The sequence below is a fragment of the Symphodus melops genome (assembly GCF_947650265.1).
Source record: "Symphodus melops genome assembly, chromosome: 21".
Classification (NCBI taxonomy): Eukaryota; Metazoa; Chordata; class Actinopteri; order Labriformes; family Labridae; genus Symphodus; species Symphodus melops.
In genome coordinates this window covers 20811783-20829302 of record NC_136711.1, presented here as the reverse complement: position 1 = coordinate 20829302, position 17520 = coordinate 20811783, and the positions used below count along the sequence as shown (strand labels likewise).

Sequence of the window (17520 nt, the reverse complement as noted above, 5' to 3'; positions counted from 1 at the left end):
CTGCTTCAGTGTATTGAAACACTCTGTCCTGTTTCAGCAGGCTGAAACACTCTGTCCTGCTTCAGTGTATTGAAACACTCTGTCCTGCTTCAGTGTATTGAAACACTCTGTCCTGCTTCAGTGTATTGAAACACTCTGTCCTGCTTCAGTGTATTGAAACACTCTGTCCTGGAGGATGTGATGCTTCAGCCTCGTCGTCAGCGTGCTGAAACACTGTGCGTATCAATGAGGGTCAAATGCTGGTGTCATTTGAGGAGCAGAGACTCGGTCCAGGGTCTCCTATGATGCAAACCTTTCTGCTGATGCTGCAGACACAAACACAGGAGGACATGTGAGGAGATGTGCTGCTTTGGTACAATCGTGGATGAATCCCAGTTCTGGTAGTGCTTTAAAAACATGATGTGAAGAAGCAAACACACTGAGTCCCCTGCAGAGGAGAACGGATGGAAAGGATTATAAAGCACAAATAGAATATATTATATGTTTTCCCTTGAAGATTAAAAAAACAGCAGAAGGAAAAAGGTGTCACATTAGTGTAAAGACTCCGAGCCCCTCCGTCAGTGGACGAGTTACACACACACTGATCCTGAACACACAGTCAGAGTGTGTTAGACCTCCAGCCGTATCTGTCCCATTTAAGGGCAGCGGGCGTCAGGTGGCGTGCAGTGTTGGCGTGCTGGCGTGAAGCCTGGCGGTCAGGATGGCTTCACCATCTGGTCATATAGTGTCCAGTTTAAAGTTGGTGCACGATGCTGTCTGTGTTGTTGACTGAGACGGGCCCGTCCTGTCGCAGACGCTGCCACTGGAAAGTTGTACTGAGGGAGCCCACCTCCTCCTCCTCGTTCTCCTGCTCCTTAGCAAACTCCATGAACACCTGCAGGAGTGGGAACAGAGAGTGAAGGACTTAAAGGAAGAGACCCCCCCCCCCCCCACGTGTTTATCACGTACCTGCTCCAAGGTGGACTGGGAGAAGTTGTACTCTTCAAAGTTGAAGGTTTGCTTGGCTGAAGATAAACAGAGGAATAAAGTCAGCAGGGATGAATTAGCTGTGTGTGTGTGTGTGTGTGTGTGTGTGTGTGTGTGTGTGTGTGTGTGTGTGTGTGTGTGTTAGAGATCAACGGTGACTCACCACTCTCTAACTGAGAAAAAGACCTGGCCAATGATTGGACGTCCTGCATGGGGATTTTATAAACCATCAGAGTAGCAAAGCTGCAAAGAAAGAAGTGTCACAGTGTGAAATGTTTCTGCACATTTGTTTAAAGCACAAAGCAGAAGGAGCTTCAGCCTCACCTCTCCTGCCGAGCAGCATGAGGAAAGATTCGCAGGATTTCCTTGTGCAACAGCGCCACCTGCTGGAGTCCTGTTAGCTCTTCTCTTAACTTGACCTCCAGACTGTAGCCTTGACCATATTTCCCTTTTAAATGTTGGATGGAGCCGATACATCTGATGGAGTAAAAACAGACAGCACATTTCAACAACAAGACATCAAAAGCATCAGAGGAGAGAAAAGATACAGGTTCTTAAAATCGTGTTGGGTCTGTTCGGGTCCCAAGATGGCGGTGAGTACGAACCTCAGCTGGCCGGAGACCATGATGGCTACACGGTCGCACACGGCCTCCGCCTCCTCCATGTAGTGTGTGGTGAGGATGGCTCCCCGCTGACGGTTCTTGAAAGCAGCGCGTATGGCCCTCCTTCACAGACAGACACAGGGTCAGAGGTCAGAGGTCAGAGGTCAGAGAGAGTTTGACCCTCCAGTCTCACACTGTTTTATTTCTATATCTTCCTTTGGTACCAATCTTTTAAAACAATTACCAGATAAATAATCCCTCCAATAATCGCCACCTTAACCTGTCGGGGGGGCTTACGAGTCCCACAGAAGCCAGAAGGATCTCAAATGGAAATTGTTCCCAGGTGAGGCATTGGGGTCGGTGTCATGACAGCAGTGCAGACTGGCTCTCGGCTCGCTCTGCCAGGGAGCTAGATAAGGTTGGGACCACCTCAACGCACAGCACCAGTTCAGGAACCAACTTCCTGGAGAGGGGCTGGACTGGAGTTCCCCAGGGTGTGGGGATACTCACAAGCCCCCAGCTGAGCGCCATGTGTTGGATCTAATGGGGGACTTTAATATGTGTCTTCAGGCTCGGTTAGTCCGGGGTCTCATGCAGCTGGTAGGTCTCAGGTGGCTTCAGTAGTCCGGGGAGCCACAACCCGGGTATGGAAGACGTTTTTTTAACCGGCCTCGAGGAAGTTCAAATAAAGCGTGTGACGGTCCAGGAAAGGAAAACAGGACTCAGGCTGTTATCAGCAGGGTGGAGAACTGTTGACCCGGACACGAGTTCTGGAAGGAATACTTTGAAGGGAGAAGTGTGACCTTTGACCTTGGCAGTGAGAAAGCTCCTCAGTGGATGACATTCCCCCTCAGAGCGCTTCAGCCTCGTTAGGCTTCGTTTATGATTCCGTGTCAACGCGACGCGCTTCAATGCGTGGAGTTCTGGGCCAGTGTCTGGCAGACCAGGATGGAGGTACCCATCTTTGAAAAGGGGGACTGGAGGCTGTGCTCAAATTATCAACATACACACATTTAAGCATCCCAGGTAAAGTCTTCGGTGCTGGAAAGAAGACTTCGACCAATTTTGAACATCGGATAAAGGAGGAACAACACGGATTCCGTCCAGGCCAGGGGACAGTTACCCTGGTAGGGCGCCTGGTCCTGGGAGTCTGGATCAGTATCATGCATTTTGTGGACTTGATGGACTTCGGGAAGAGCTCGGAGTAGAGCCACTAATCTTTTGCATCGAAAGGAGCCAGTTGAGGTAGTTCAGGCATCTGATTAGGATCCTCCTGGAAGACCCCGGGGTAGACCCAAAGTTCACTGGCAGGATTAGATATCGATGCGGGTAACCCTGCTGCAAACCCGAGCTCATATCAAAAGGATTTATTTTACACATTTCCACTGGAAGCTGACAAGAGTCACGTCTCAGGCTGTCACAGTGGAAATCAAGGCATCAGTGGCTTCCCCCAGCGCGGGCCAAATGGAGTTTCAGCTGCCCTGCATATATGGAACAGTGTGGAGAGATACTCGAGAACCTACAGAACTATCTCACCACATGCGCTGTTTAGACTTCGGGTCCATCCCTGCCGACGGCTCGTCCAGTAAAACGATCTGAGGATTCCCGATCATACTCAACGCAAAGCACAGCTGGAAGAACAGGAAGAAGGGAAGTTAGTGTTTCTACAGGAAGGAGACTAAACGTCAACATAACGTAAAGAAGAGCAGAGACGTCTTTACGAGCGTTTAGACCTCAGGTCCTCACCTTCCTCTTCAGTCCTGCCGACAGAGTCTTGGCTTGTTTGTTCAGATGTTCCTTCAGCTCCAGAGCGTTCACCACGCTGACAACGACAAACATGGTCAACATCTGAGAGCACATTTCCCACCACACACACATCTGTAAGCTTCTTGACGCTCACCGTGTGATGATGCCCGGGACGTCCTGTCCTCTCAGGCCCTTGATGGCGGCGTAGATCTCCAGGTGCTCCTGCAGAGTGATCCTGGGCCACAGTGGGTTCACCTGTGGACAGTAACCCACGTGCTCCAGAGGACTGTCTACAGGACGAAAGTCTGTGCTGTAGTCCCCCATCAGCACCTGGACACAGGACAGACAGAGACCCTTTGTGGTCCTTTCATTGGTCTTTGTGGTGGTTACAGGCGGTTTAATGGGGACAGCTTCAGTTCGTTACCTGGCCTGCAGAGGGCTCAGTGTCACCTGACAGCATGTGCATGACGGTGCTCTTTCCTGCTCCGTTGGGGCCCAGCAGTCCGAGGACTTCACCTGAAGACACAGGAATCTGGATTTTACTTCACTTGGTCACAAGTCTCGGGTCAAAGCTGCAGAGCGTAAATCTACCTTTTCGAACACAGAAAGAGACGTTCTTCGTGGCAACTTTCCTCGTCTTGTTGAGAGAGAAACCTTCTCTTCTGCCTTTGTGCTGCTTCCTCAGGTTACTCACAACCACCACCGGTTTCTGCACGACACATCAGAGACAGCTTGTGACACACCATGTCTGGAAGTATGGCAGGCTGACCCACAGCTCCATAGAGGATCTATTCTTTCTACCTCTTCACAGGACTGGCAGCTGAGCGCCTCCTTAACTCGAGCCTTCTCCATCTGAACATCCTCATCCTCGTTCAACCCTTCCTCCGGATTCCTCTCCACTTTGGGCTTCGACTTGGATGAGATCCTGAGGAAGTTGAAAGTCTCATGAACATGTATGTTATCTTTGGATCTGAGCTGCTCGTTAGATCCTGTTTACGCATCATGACTCTGAAGCTGTTCTTATTGAAAGACATTAAAGTGAAGGTCACCTGCAGAACTGATCATTCTTCATCGTCCTGCCTCCGTAACGGATCTCCAGCCAGCGCAGCAGGAAGAGCAGCAGGATGCACTGCAGATAAGGCTGAGAGCACACACACACACTTTAACACATCCTGGTCTGAACGTCATAAAGAGAAAGATGAATCGATACGTACAGAAACCACTGCAATGAGCAGGTTCTTCCATAAGGAGTTCTCTTCATAGCGCGAGGGCAGGAAGGTCGCCTGTAAAAGAACCAACCAGAGCAGGCTGTCACGGTTCAGTCACGCCACTTCCTGTAACCAGCTGCTTTAACGCTACATCCCTGTTTGAGCAGACGGAGAGGATGGACTTCTCTCATGGGGGGTTTGTAGACAGACACATGGAGGAGAGGATTTCACCTTTAAAGCAAATGACCTTGAGCTTGTTCTCTCTGGACCGAAGAGAAACGGGAGGTGAGTCTAAATTAAACTGTTTTACAGCTTAATTTGACGTAATCTTCTTTTAATCCCTGAGAAAGATTCTCACATGGAGAGTTAGAAACACAAACTCAACTGCTGGAGCGTGAGCATGGACAGCGACAAACACCCCCCCCCCCCCAGTCTCAGATATAGATTCAAACAAGCAGCGGGGAGGGAGGGGGCTGTTACCTTGGTGATGCAGTTGAGGCAGCCCATGAGCGGGTAGAGAGGGTTCAGGAAACACAGGATGTTGTGCAGGTTTCTGGTCAGTCCAGGACTGTCATTTACAAACGACAACTGAACCAGCGAGGCCGAGACCACGCAGCCCTGAGAGAGACTCACAATTAGACTGAAGAAGAAGAAACCCTTATTATGTAAATGACTTCAGGCGTCCCGCCTCACCATCATGGAGATGACCGAGAAGAAATCTCTGTTGCTCTGGACTCGAGCGAAGCCGAAAGAAAACACGTACGTGAAGAGGATCAAGGCGGGACCGTAGCCCACGATGCACAGGACCTGAGAGAGTGAGGACGAACACTTCACAGCTGGGCTACCACAAACATTTATTATGACGCATAACCATGGAGCGTGATGCATGGCGAGCCAGCAGGTGGCGGTACGAACCACGGCTGTCAGGTTGCTGGAGGTGAGCAGGTTCCCCGTGTGGAAGGAGAACAGAATGACGGTCATGCTGGAGAGGATGAGGTAGAAGAAGGGGATGTCCACAGCTGCTTGTCCACACCAGTAAGCTGACGGCAGCAGACCAGAGATCCTCAGCGTGGAGCGGCACTTGATCTGAGACGGTCAATAGAGAGGAGCTCGTAAAAACCCGACATCCACAGAATCAGAACGATGACTCTAGACCAATCAAATGCTTCCATGAATCCCCCCCCCCCCGGTCACCTCTCTGTCTCGAGTGTGGTCCATGGCAAAGTATGCAGGCATCCCAGCAGCCAGCATGCCCAGTATGATGGCCTCGATGTACACCAGAGCGTACGAGGTGGCGTCTGGGATTTGCTGAAGGGAGAAAGATTGAAAATCAACATGAAATAAAAAAAGGACGAGTAAGATGTGTACGGTCTACGTCCTGTCCCACACTCACATAATCAAAGGGCTTAGTCCAGGTTCTGATCCGGCCCGTCCCGTTCAGACCTCTGAGCAGAGCGTTGCTCAGGATATTCACCGCCATCGGCAGGGAGTGAACTGTGGTGCTGTTGAAAGCAACAGTATATCTGAACCCCTGAAACAGACACAAACCACTTCCTGTAAGCTCTCAGCTGGAGGACAAAGTCCCCTTCATGAGGACCGCGTCCCCTTCATGAGGACCGCGTCCCCTTCATGAGGACCGCGTCCCCCAGCTGGGCTGCAGGTGAAACCTGTCCCCCATCACACAGACCTTGCTGGATCCTGTGACGTTGATGGCAGCGCTGTGGGGAGCTGCAGACATGTAGTCGCTGTGTTTCATCATCTCCACTCGGAGGTCTTGAGACTCCAGGTTGTGGAGGAAGTCCGAGATGTCAGAACCTGTTGGGTCCGGAGGAGAACACAGTTCAGCCCGTCTGTCTCAATATTTACAGCATCAGGATCTGACGGCTCTGCAGGAGGACGCGTTTAGGTTTCAGCGTGTAGGAAACATCCTCAATGAAACGAGAGATGATCCGATCACACTTTCTGTCAGCCAGACTTGAATCTGACCAGGGACCGTTCACACACCAGGTCAGATCAGGCCTGAACCTGGACCGCTTTAGATGAAGCACTGACCTGAGGAGTTCTGAACCAGAAGGCTGGTGGCGTATCTGTGCGGCGCCTGGTTCTTCTTCAGGAGGTAAACAGGAAGAAACTGACGGTCGGGTGAGTTGATCTGGATGTTTCCGGTGGCCATCGATAAGACGAGCACTGCAGCCACAAACACCAGGAACAAGGCCAGACTGCAGAGGAAGGGGGGCGTTAAGGACCGGACTGAAGGGACTAACAGGTTTTAAGTGTTTGAGATGGCTCACGTGTAGACGAAGGCCTTCCTCTCCCGTCTCATGTTCAGCATGTGCAGCCACGCCACCGAGCTGAACTGCTGCCGCCACAGAGCGTGACCAGTCACTGCGTCTGACTGAGCGTCCGAGAAGGTCAGCAGCCGCTGGTCAGTGTCATCGAGAGAGGCGCCGTCACATTCCACCTCCACCTGCTCCTGATTAAACACGCTGTAGTCTGGAATAACCACAGCAGCAGACGGATTCAGGGAAACCAAACGAGCACAGATCGATTCAGGGAAACCAAACGAGCAGACGGACTGATTCAGGGAAACTAAATGAGCACAGAACGATTCAGGGAAACCAAACGAGCACAGATCGATTTAGGGAAACTAAACGAGCACAGATCGATTTAGGGAAACCAAACGAGCACAGATCGATTTAGGGAAACCAAACGAGCACAGATCGATTTAGGGAAACTAAATGAGCACAGATCGATTTAGGGAAACCAAACGAGCACAGATCGATTTAGGGAAACTAAATGAGCACAGATCGATTTAGGGAAACCAAACGAGCACAGATCGATTTAGGGAAACCAAACGAGCACAGATCGATTTAGGGAAACCAAACGAGCACAGATCGATTTAGGGAAACTAAACGAGCACAGATCGATTTAGGGAAACCAAACGAGCACAGATCGATTTAGGGAAACTAAATGAACACAGATCGATTCAGGGAAACCAAACGAGCACAGATCGATATAGGGAAACTAAATGAGCACAGAACGATTCAGGGAAACTAAACGAGCACAGATCGATTCAGGGAAACCAAACGAGCACAGATCGATTTAGGGAAACTAAATGAGCACAGATCGATTTAGGGAAACCAAACGAGCACAGATCGATTTAGGGAAACTAAATGAGCACAGATCGATTTAGGGAAACCAAACGAGCACAGATCGATTTAGGGAAACCAAACGAGCACAGATCGATTTAGGTAAACTAAACGAGCACAGATCGATTTAGGGAAACCAAACGAGCACAGATCGATTTAGGGAAACTAAATGAACACAGATCGATTCAGGGAAACCAAACGAGCACAGATCGATATAGGGAAACTAAATGAGCACAGAACGATTCAGGGAAACTAAACGAGCACAGATCGATTCAGGGAAACTAAACGAGCACAGATCGATTCAGGGAAACCAAACGAGCAGACGGACTGATTCAGGGAAACTAAATGAGCACAGAACGATTCAGGGAAACTAAACGAGCACAGATCGATTCAGGGAAACTAAACGAGCACAGATCGATTCAGGGAAACCAAACAAGCACAGATCGACTCAGGGAAACTAAACGAGCACAGATCGATACAGGGAAACCAAACGAGCAAAGATAGATTCAGGGAAACCAAACGAGCACAGATCGATTTAGGGAAACCAAACGAGCACAGATCGATTTAGGGAAACTAAACGAGCACAGATCGATTCAGGGAAACTAAACGAGCACAGATCGATTCAGGGAAACTAAACAGCAAAGATAGATTCAGGGAAACCAAACGAGCACAGATCGATTTAGGGAAACCAAACGAGCACAGATCGATTTAGGGAAACCAAACGAGCACAGTTCGATTTAGGGAAACCAAACGAGCACAGATCTATTTAGGGAAACTAAACGAACACAGATCGATTCAGGGAAACCAAACGAGCACAGATCGATTTAGGGAAACTAAATGAGCACAGAACGATTCAGGGAAACTAAACGAGCACAGATCGATTCAGGGAAACTAAACGAGCACAGATCGATTCAGGGAAACTAAACGAGCACAGATCGATACAGGGAAACTAAACGAGCAGACGGATTCAGGGAAACCAAACGAGCACAGATCAATTCAGGGAAACCAAACGAGCACAGATCGATTCATGGAAACTAAATGAGCACAGATCGATTCAGGGAAACCAAACGAGCACAGAACGATTCAGGGAAACTAAATAAGCACAGATCGATTCAGGGAAACCAAACGAGCACAGATCGATTCAGGGAAACTAAACGAGCAGACGGACTGATTCAGGGAAACCAAACAAGCAGACAGATACTGACCAGCTTGGTCCACGTCAGCCTCCGCCTCCAAACGCAGGAAAACATCCTCCAGTGTTGTCATGGAAACGCCGTAGTTGATAATTCCAAGATTGGGTTGACAGTCAAGCTCAGAGAACAAACCTGTGGATGATTAATTAGTGATTCCTCGGCTTGTTAAGGAGGGGATGTTTGCAGCACTCATCTGCTCTCTACCATCTGACCTGAGAATGTGTCCATGCTCTCAAAAGGCAGAGTGAAGGTCAGCTCGGCCTCGTGTTGTCGGGACAGCGTGGCCTTTGGAACATGATGCTCGACCAATGACGTGACCTTATCCGCCTCACATGTCTCACTGATCGACATCCTGGAGGGAAGAAACACGTTTGAATAAAGGTCTGGATGCTCACCAGGTTTGTTTATATGATTTAACATTGCCGTAAATATTAAACAGCACAACACAGTGATATAGACAGGAGTGCTCGCCTCAGGTGATATCCAACGCCACATTTGATCTTAAGGTACAGAGAAGAGCCGACACATTTCAGCTGTCCTTGAGAGATCACTGCTTTTCGATCTAGACAACAAAAAGACTGTTAATAAAAACTGTGACTCTACGAGGGGTTAAACTTCTGAAGGAATAATAACAAAAAGATTTGAGAGCCGCCTTCCTGCAGACTCAGGAGCAGCTTTGTGTCTTTAATGTTGTGAACTATGACTGCTTGATTAAAGAGGTGGAGCTAAAGCTTCATGTGACTCCATTTAACTCCCTAATGATTCAATAGAAAGTTCATCACCAGCTAGGATGTCCGCTTCGTCCATGTAGTGCGTGCTGAGGACCGTGACCCGGCCAGCTCTGCGGCGCTTCAGTAACGACCACACCTGGTGTCTGGAGCAGGGGTCCATGCCGGCTGTGGGCTCGTCCAGGAGCAGGATCTGAAGAAACGCATGTTAATAATAAAAACATATCAACATGTTCTTCTCCCTAACCTAACACCTGCAGATACCTTAGGATCTCCAAGGATGGCGATGCCCACAGACAGTTTCCTCTTCTGTCCTCCGCTCAGATTCTTGGCCTGAGCGGTCATGATCTTCTCCAGGTCCAGATCTTGCAGCACTTTTGTGACCTGAAAGGACAGCTTTGAATTACTGCCTGAATATCTACGGTGCAGCGTGAGGACGCAGGGAAGAGAATCTATCTGATGATGTTTCTCTTTTTAACAGACATTGTGATTGTACATACAGTTTGGATAATCACTTCTCCACTTGTTTCTAAGTTAACTACCTCGGCATCAATGTCAGCCGGTGGAATCCCTTTGATAGCTGCAAATATCCTCAGGTGCTCCTCCACGGTGAGCACGTCAAAGATGATGTTGAACTGAGGGCAGATTCCAACCAGCTGCTTCATTTCAGACGCCTCTGCGATCTCTGCCACGGGGGAGCCGTAGATGGTGGCCGAGCCGTTGGTGGGAGAGCAGATGCCACACAGGATGTTCATGAGAGTGGACTTTCCAGCCCCGCTGTGTCCCAGAAGAGCAGTGATCTGGCCCTCGTAGATGTCAAAGGTCAACCCTGCAATCAGAGGACGCACAGACAGTCAGTAGGGCTGATCAGTTTTAAAGGCTTTAGGAAGCAGCGGTGTTCAGGCCTCACCTCTTAGAGCTTCCACCACATTGTCCTTCTCTTTGTACACTTTATGGATGTTATGAATGCTGCAAGAGACGGAGCAAGAATGGGTTATATACAAGAGGCATGTAAACACAGAGGATTGATTGATTGATGGATTGATTGATTGATGGATTGATATGTTGTTGTTTTTAAGTGTTTTACCGGATGGCTTCTTTCCCTCTGAACTCAGGTGAAACAGGCTCGATGGACTCGTCCCCAGTCGGGCCCCCTTTCCCCTCTGTGTCGTATACGGAGCTTACTTCAACATAACGCTTTCTGCGTTTGGACCAATAGGACGGCTTCAAGAAGTACAACAGGGACCTCCTGACTCCAAACTCACCTGGATTTAGGAACACATTTAAAATATATTACACACAGAAGAGATGCTGTAGCTGCTGGCACAAACTCAAACTGCATACAAAGACTTGATGCTGAGGTGTGCACACTCACCAGGTAGGACCTGGTCCAGGTACACAGCCAACAGGAGGTAGAGGATGCAGTCCAGGACCAGCATGAGCAGGGGCACGTAGAGAGGATGAGGGCCATTAGCCAGGGAGGAAAACACAGCACCATCTCCCTGAGCCTCCAGATAAACCACCTGATATGATTAAAGGTCAAAGGTCACAGAAAACAGATAAAAAGACATGAAGGAGTAAAACAAATAAGCAAGAACTAAAATATTAAAGGCAAACAGACAACATGAAGCCGTGTTCGAGCTGCATGTAAGAACACGACCAGCTGAATGTTGACTGAGCTACCGTCTCTACAGACTGTCTGCACGCCACCTCTACCGTCTCTACAGACTGTCTGCACGCCACCTCTACCGTCTCTACAGACTGTCTGCACGCCACCTCTACCGTCTCTACAGACTGTCTGCACGCCACCTCTACCGTCTCTACAGACTGTCTGCACGCCATCTCTACCGTCTCTACAGACTGTCTGCACGCCACCTCTACCGTCTCTACAGACTGTCTGCACGCCACCTCTACCGTCTCTACAGACTGTCTGCACGCCATCTGTCTGCTTGTCTGACAGGGTTAGTCTCTGACTGCAGAATGAAGCAAGGCATCAGGATGGTTACCTGTGCAATCCCAATGGAGAAGGCACTGGGAGAGAGCAGGCAGAGAAGCCAGACCAGTGGCTGTGGAAAGTCCTTCATCAGTACAGTGAACAGCGACAGGCAACCAAACACCACGGTCAGCATGGAGCCCACCGTGCTGGCAAACTTGGGCTTCTTAAATAACGGAGTCAACATGAAGGAGAAAAAGATCTGTAGGATCAGAGAGAGAAGTTATCGTAGCATTTTATATCTTTCATCCTAACTGGCTCCATTTGGGGAAATGACACGTTTGCTGCGTTACTCACGGATGATATTCCGTAGAGGAAGATGAGGAGGAAGATGACGAAGAGGTCACTGTTGGGGAACAGGGCCGTGTAGGTAGCAATGACGGCCATCAGGATGGACATGGTGGTGACCAGAGCGGCGTACAGGAGGCCCCATGACAGCCTGATCCACACAAACCATCACATTCATCGACAGTAGCATCAAACAGAACGGCTGACAGTTAGCAGGGCTCTCTGCTTGCTCACCAGAACGCCGTGTCATACAGCCCCATCATGGTCATGGTGTCTTTGAGGCGATGCTCCTTCTCAGCTGCAACATTGACGATGAGGAAGGTGACGAAGGGTGTGAAGGCCAGGACCAGGTAGATGGAGATGAGGGCGTGGGGAAACTTCTGCACCTCCACAGAGCCTGGCTGACCCATCATGACCACCTTCAGGTCCATCTCACTCCAGACTGAACGCTTTGTCTGCATCTGAGCGCCACAAAAAGTCACGGTGAGTCACATGACCTGTATCTTTACTTCAGAGGTCAGAACGTCTGCTACCTGAATGATGGCGGCATCGATCAAAGACTGGAGGCGGACAAAGCCAGAGTACCAGTAATTAGCAGCTCTGCAGTTCACAGAGCTGGTGAAGCAGTTCGCTGGAGGAGAACAAACATAACGAGATGTTAGATCTGAACAGAAGGTGACTTGATATCACAGACGTTTGATTCCAAAGGAAACTGGACGGGTTGAAGATGTTGATGAAGTTTCTCCTCTGAAAGTGATGAAGGCCTTTAGATCAAACTGACCAGCACCTGGACGCCTGAGAAGCTTTCTTTCTTCTCCTGCAGAAATCATTTGTTTTAGTGATTCTTCACAGATGAACACTGATCAGTTTAAAGACGTATTTCAGCCTAACTACTTTAGCAACGCCACAGAATGATCTCAGACCTGACCGTGAAGTTAGAGCACACGTTAGGAAGTCTGTTAGTACCAATGGACTCGGTGTAGTCGCTGGGCAGGGGGAGCTGGTTGTATGGAAAGCGAAGTCTGTAGGAGGTAGCAGAGCTGTCCATGAACACAACGCCAACGTAGCTGGAAGGATCGTATAGGCTGGCATTCTCCAGGTCCTCCTCACTGGAAAACATCTCCAGACGATCCTGCATGACTGATCAACACACAAAGAGCAGAGAGTTAGTAACAGGGAGGGGGGGGGCAACATTCAGAGGACGGGTCGGTCACTTACGCAGCTCCTGGGCCACCTCTTCCATGATGTGGTTTGTAATGTTGGTGATGGGTGTGTAGCCCAGACCCTTGAAGAAGTGGTCTTCACGCTCCAGCTCCATGGTGCTGATGCCTCCGTAATAAACGTGAGGATTCAGCGTGCTGATGAGGATGAGGAGACCCAGCAGCAGAAGAGGAAGGATCAGTTCCTGTAGAGACAGACACAAAGCTGCTCAGAGAGGAATGGCTCAGCTGAGTTTAACACACCTGAACATGAATCATCAAGCTTTGTGATTCTGCTGAGTATCCAGGTGACCTCTTCCAACAGGGTCATACTCTATCTTTGTCACATTTCCTGTCCATCTCATTGTCCAATCAGGTCTCTGTTCAAAGCTTGTGACCACAGGAAAGGATGACATCAGCAGGTAAACTTTCACTTAATCTGTCTGTGACAGGCTTCCTATCCCGCCTCAGCTGAGCACCTCTAACTGCTATGAAGCCCCTCCTGACGAACGCCATGAGCCATTTCATCTCTCACTGCAGCCTGACCTCGAGGAACACATCAAATTCAAACAATAAGTTGTGAAGCACAGTGCAGGTGATTCTTCTCTGGATACCAGACAGATTCACATAGAAATATCTCAGGGCTTCAGTCTGACACAGCTTCATCACAAAGAGGAGATTGTGTTCACTAGAGGATTATCAAGCAAAGCTTCAGCTGGGTCCCCTTTTCTAGTCGTTAATAAAACCTGAGTAACGGGATTATTTGGAGTTCTTGGTGACTCGTTGTCCTGAGTTAAAGTAGGTCAGCTTCCTGAGTAAAGACTAAACAAGGGGTCACACTGCAACCGAGGAATGAGCGTCTTCTGAACACAGACACTGAAATATGCATCAGTGCAACCTAATGCCACATGAAACATGCATGCTCCAACCCAAGAGGCCCCGGGAAGGGGACGGCAGGAGAGATCTCTTCAACATTCAAAACTTAAGTTCTCCAGGTGAGGCTGTGGAATGACCCGGAGTAACCCCAGAGTGATAAGGTTAGTAACCCCGGAATGACCCGGAGTAACCCCAGAGTGATAAGGTTAGTAACCCCAGAATGACCCGGAGTAACCCCAGAGTGATAGGGTTAGTAACCCCGGAATGACCCGGAGTAACCCCAGAGTGATAAGGTTAGGATTAGTAACCCCGGAATGACCCGGAGTAACCCCAGAGTGATAAGGTTAGTAACCCCGGAATGACCCGGAGTAACCCCAGAGTGATAAGGTTAGTAACCCCGGAATGACCCGGAGTAACCCCAGAGTGATAAGGTTAGTAACCCCGGAATGACCCGGAGTAACCCCAGAGTGATAGGGTTAGGGTTAGTAACCCCAGAATGACCCGGAGTAACCCCAGAGTGATAAGGTTAGTAACCCCGAAATGACCCGGAGTAACCCCAGAGTGATAAGGTTAGTAACCCCGGAATGACCCGGAGTAACCCCAGAGTGATGAGGTTAGTAACCCCGGAATGACCCGGAGTAACCCCAGAGTGATGAGGTTAGTAACCCCAGAATGACCCGGAGTAACCCCAGAGTGATAAGGTTAGTAACCCCAGAATGACCCGGAGTAACCCCAGAGTGATAGGGTTAGTAACCCCGGAATGACCCGGAGTAACCCCAGAGTGATAGGGTTAGTAACCCCGGAATGACCCGGAGTAACCCCAGAGTGATAAGGTTAGGATTAGTAACCCCGGAATGACCCGGAGTAACCCCAGAGTGATAAGGTTAGTAACCCCGGAATGACCCGGAGTAACCCCAGAGTGATAAGGTTAGTAACCCCGGAATGACCCGGAGTAACCCCAGAGTGATAAGGTTAGTAACCCCGGAATGACCCGGAGTAACCCCAGAGTGATAGGGTTAGTAACCCCAGAATGACCCGGAGTAACCCCAGAGTGATAAGGTTAGTAACCCCGAAATGACCCGGAGTAACCCCAGAGTGATAAGGTTAGTAACCCCGGAATGACCCGGAGTAACCCCAGAGTGATGAGGTTAGTAACCCCGGAATGACCCGGAGTAACCCCAGAGTGATAAGGTTAGTAACCCCAGAATGACCCGGAGTAACCCCAGAGTGATAAGGTTAGTAACCCCAGAATGACCCGGAGTAACCCCAGAGTGATAGGGTTAGTAACCCCGGAATGACCCGGAGTAACCCCAGAGTGATAAGGTTAGGATTAGTAACCCCGGAATGACCCGGAGTAACCCCAGAGTGATAGGGTTAGGGTTAGTAACCCCGGAATGACCCGGAGTAACCCCAGAGTGATGAGGTTAGGGTTAGTAACCCCGGAATGACCCGGAGTAACCCCAGAGTGATAGGGTTAGGGTTAGTAACCCCGGAATGACCCGGAGTAACCCCAGAGTGATGAGGTTAGGGTTAGTAACCCCAGAATGACCAGAAGCATACAACACCTTGTTCCCGAAACTCAGGTTTAAATCACATCATGAAGGTATGCAGACAAACACGTGGCGTTCACTGGCGGCTCCACGGTACGTACCTGCAGACTCTGCTGCTTGGTCCTCCATTTGATGAGCAGGTTCTTGTAGAGCAGACTGCTTGTTTGATGCCAGACTCCAGCATCTCTTCTGGAGCTGGGCTGCATTCTCCCAGCATGCCTCATGTGGATGATGTTGGGACGGTTTGTCTCAGTGATGCTGGCCTCAGCTACAAGTTAGATAAAACAACAGGAAATGAAAACTCCAGCCAGGAGTAAGCAGCGTACTGACAGCATGGCCCATGGATAAAGCTGGCTCGTTCTGTTACTCCGCCATGTGAAGCAGGAGATCTGACAGGACACAAAACACCTCAACACGCAGGGTCCGGTTAGCGGGACGTTCGACCACAACCATCTTTGTATGTCAAATGTCATTCAACACGGTCCCTTCATAAATTCAATAAACAGGAGACTTCTGCAGCGAGCGAACCCAAGAAGGCTCCTCCCAGCTTTACGTGAAGGCAGGAACCAGGTGAGAGAGCTGGCTCCGCCCCCTCCTCTCACACAGGTCAGCATGTGGTGGACACTGTAGCTTCAGTGTTTAGCCGGCTCTGCATGTGGTGGACACTGTAGCTTCAGTGTTTAGCCAGCTCTGCATGTGGTGGACACTGTAGCTTCAGTGTTTAGCCAGCTCTGCATGTAGAGACACTGTAGCTTCAGTGTTTAGCCAGCTCTGCATGTAGAGACACTGTAGCTTCAGTGTTTAGCCAGCTCTGCATGTAGAGACACTGTAGCTTCAGTGTTTAGCCAGCTCTGCATGTGGTGGACACTGTAGCTTCAGTGTTTAGCCAGCTCTGCATGTGGTGGACACTGTAGCTTCAGTGTTTAGCCAGCTCTGCATGTGGTGGACACTGTAGCTTCAGTGTTTAGCCAGCTCTGCATGTGGTGGACACTGTAGCTTCAGTGTTTAGCCAGCTCTGCATGTGGTGGACACTGTAGCTTCAGTGTTTAGCCAGCTCTGCATGGGTCTGTAAAGCTTTCTGCGTTCTAACCTCTCTCCATGTTTCATCTCCAACATTGATCCTAGTTTGAGCAGCTTTCTGCTGCTGGAGCTTATTAGAAACATGCAGAGGCTTTTTAGCTCGGGTACAATCACTTCTATCTGAAGCAGTTCCACTGCCCGCTTCCATCGCTGCAACACCTGTTCACCTGATAACTGCTCTCATATCTGGCAAACCCAGGGGCGTCCAAAACGGCCTTCAAAGCCCCGCCTACCTTCTCTGGTCCAATCAGATCCAGAGCATTCAGGAGCAGAATGTAAGGAGTGTTGTATGTTGGTGTGATGAACCATTAATATATTCTTGTTACATAGATATGTTCATACAGCGCACAGGTAAAAACCAGACCTCTCACCTGTGACCGAAAAACAAGCTAACAGCTAAATGAGCAAGATGCTCCTAAAGGAAGAAATACTCACGGATGAAATACATTAAGACATCTCTCTCCTCTTCTTCTAATAAAACTGCTTCACATGACAGAAATCCTCAAGAACGAGCTAACGCTTCTTTCTCCTCCTCCTCCTCCTCTTCTTCTTCGTCCTCCTCTTCTTCTTCTTCTTCTTCTGCTGCCGCTGCAGCAGCAGCTACCAGTACGAGCACTATCGCCACCTACCGTCCTGGTGGTCCTCAGAACAAATACAAGGAATCCGTTTTATTGTCCAGGTACGTTCACTCACCTGCACACGGATTGTGTGTGTGTGTGTGTGTGTGTGCGTGTGTGCGCGCGCGCACATGTGCGCACGTGCATGAGTAAAGTCTGGTTCACACAGCAGGATAATTACGCGAATTTTGGCCCCGATTCTCCCCTTCCGATAATCTCAAAGACGCTATAAAATGATCCTCACCCTGCCGTGTGTTCAATGCTGCAGGTGAATCCTCCTCTGTGCTCAGGTCACATTCACACTCCAGCTGTATCCTCCTCTGTG

General features: G+C 49.6%; 1 protein-coding gene across 1 annotated transcript; it reads right to left on the bottom strand.

The window, feature by feature from the left end:
• Positions 1-314: 314 nt before the first annotated feature.
• Positions 315-17167, bottom strand: abca5 (ATP-binding cassette, sub-family A (ABC1), member 5). The gene is made up of 38 exons (XM_079372316.1): positions 17014-17167; positions 15600-15766; positions 13092-13278; positions 12840-13013; positions 12407-12504; positions 12108-12334; positions 11883-12024; positions 11599-11787; positions 10968-11115; positions 10680-10857; positions 10503-10561; positions 10135-10421; positions 9857-9976; positions 9647-9785; positions 9336-9426; positions 9077-9216; positions 8877-8996; positions 6814-7015; positions 6575-6741; positions 6210-6337; positions 5916-6053; positions 5717-5830; positions 5438-5608; positions 5216-5329; positions 5003-5140; positions 4529-4597; positions 4364-4455; positions 4116-4239; positions 3906-4023; positions 3739-3830; positions 3469-3644; positions 3315-3390; positions 3105-3199; positions 1572-1691; positions 1291-1443; positions 1130-1209; positions 949-1004; positions 315-874 (listed from the first exon to the last, which is right to left on the bottom strand). Exons 1-38 carry the CDS (start codon positions 17024-17026, stop codon positions 734-736), a joined length of 5043 nt encoding a protein of 1680 aa, XP_079228442.1. The 5' UTR covers positions 17027-17167; the 3' UTR covers positions 315-733.
• Between the last annotated feature and the right edge of the window lie 353 nt (positions 17168-17520).

Coding starts and splice junctions, on each gene's coding strand:
- abca5 (XM_079372316.1), bottom strand. Junction 4,598..5,002: donor GCCTCAACTGCATCACCAAG/GTAACAGCCCCC, acceptor GTTCTTTTACAG/GCGACCTTCCTGCCCTCGCG. Junction 4,456..4,528: donor TGCTCATTGCAGTGGTTTCT/GTACGTATCGAT, acceptor GTGTGCTCTCAG/CCTTATCTGCAGTGCATCCT.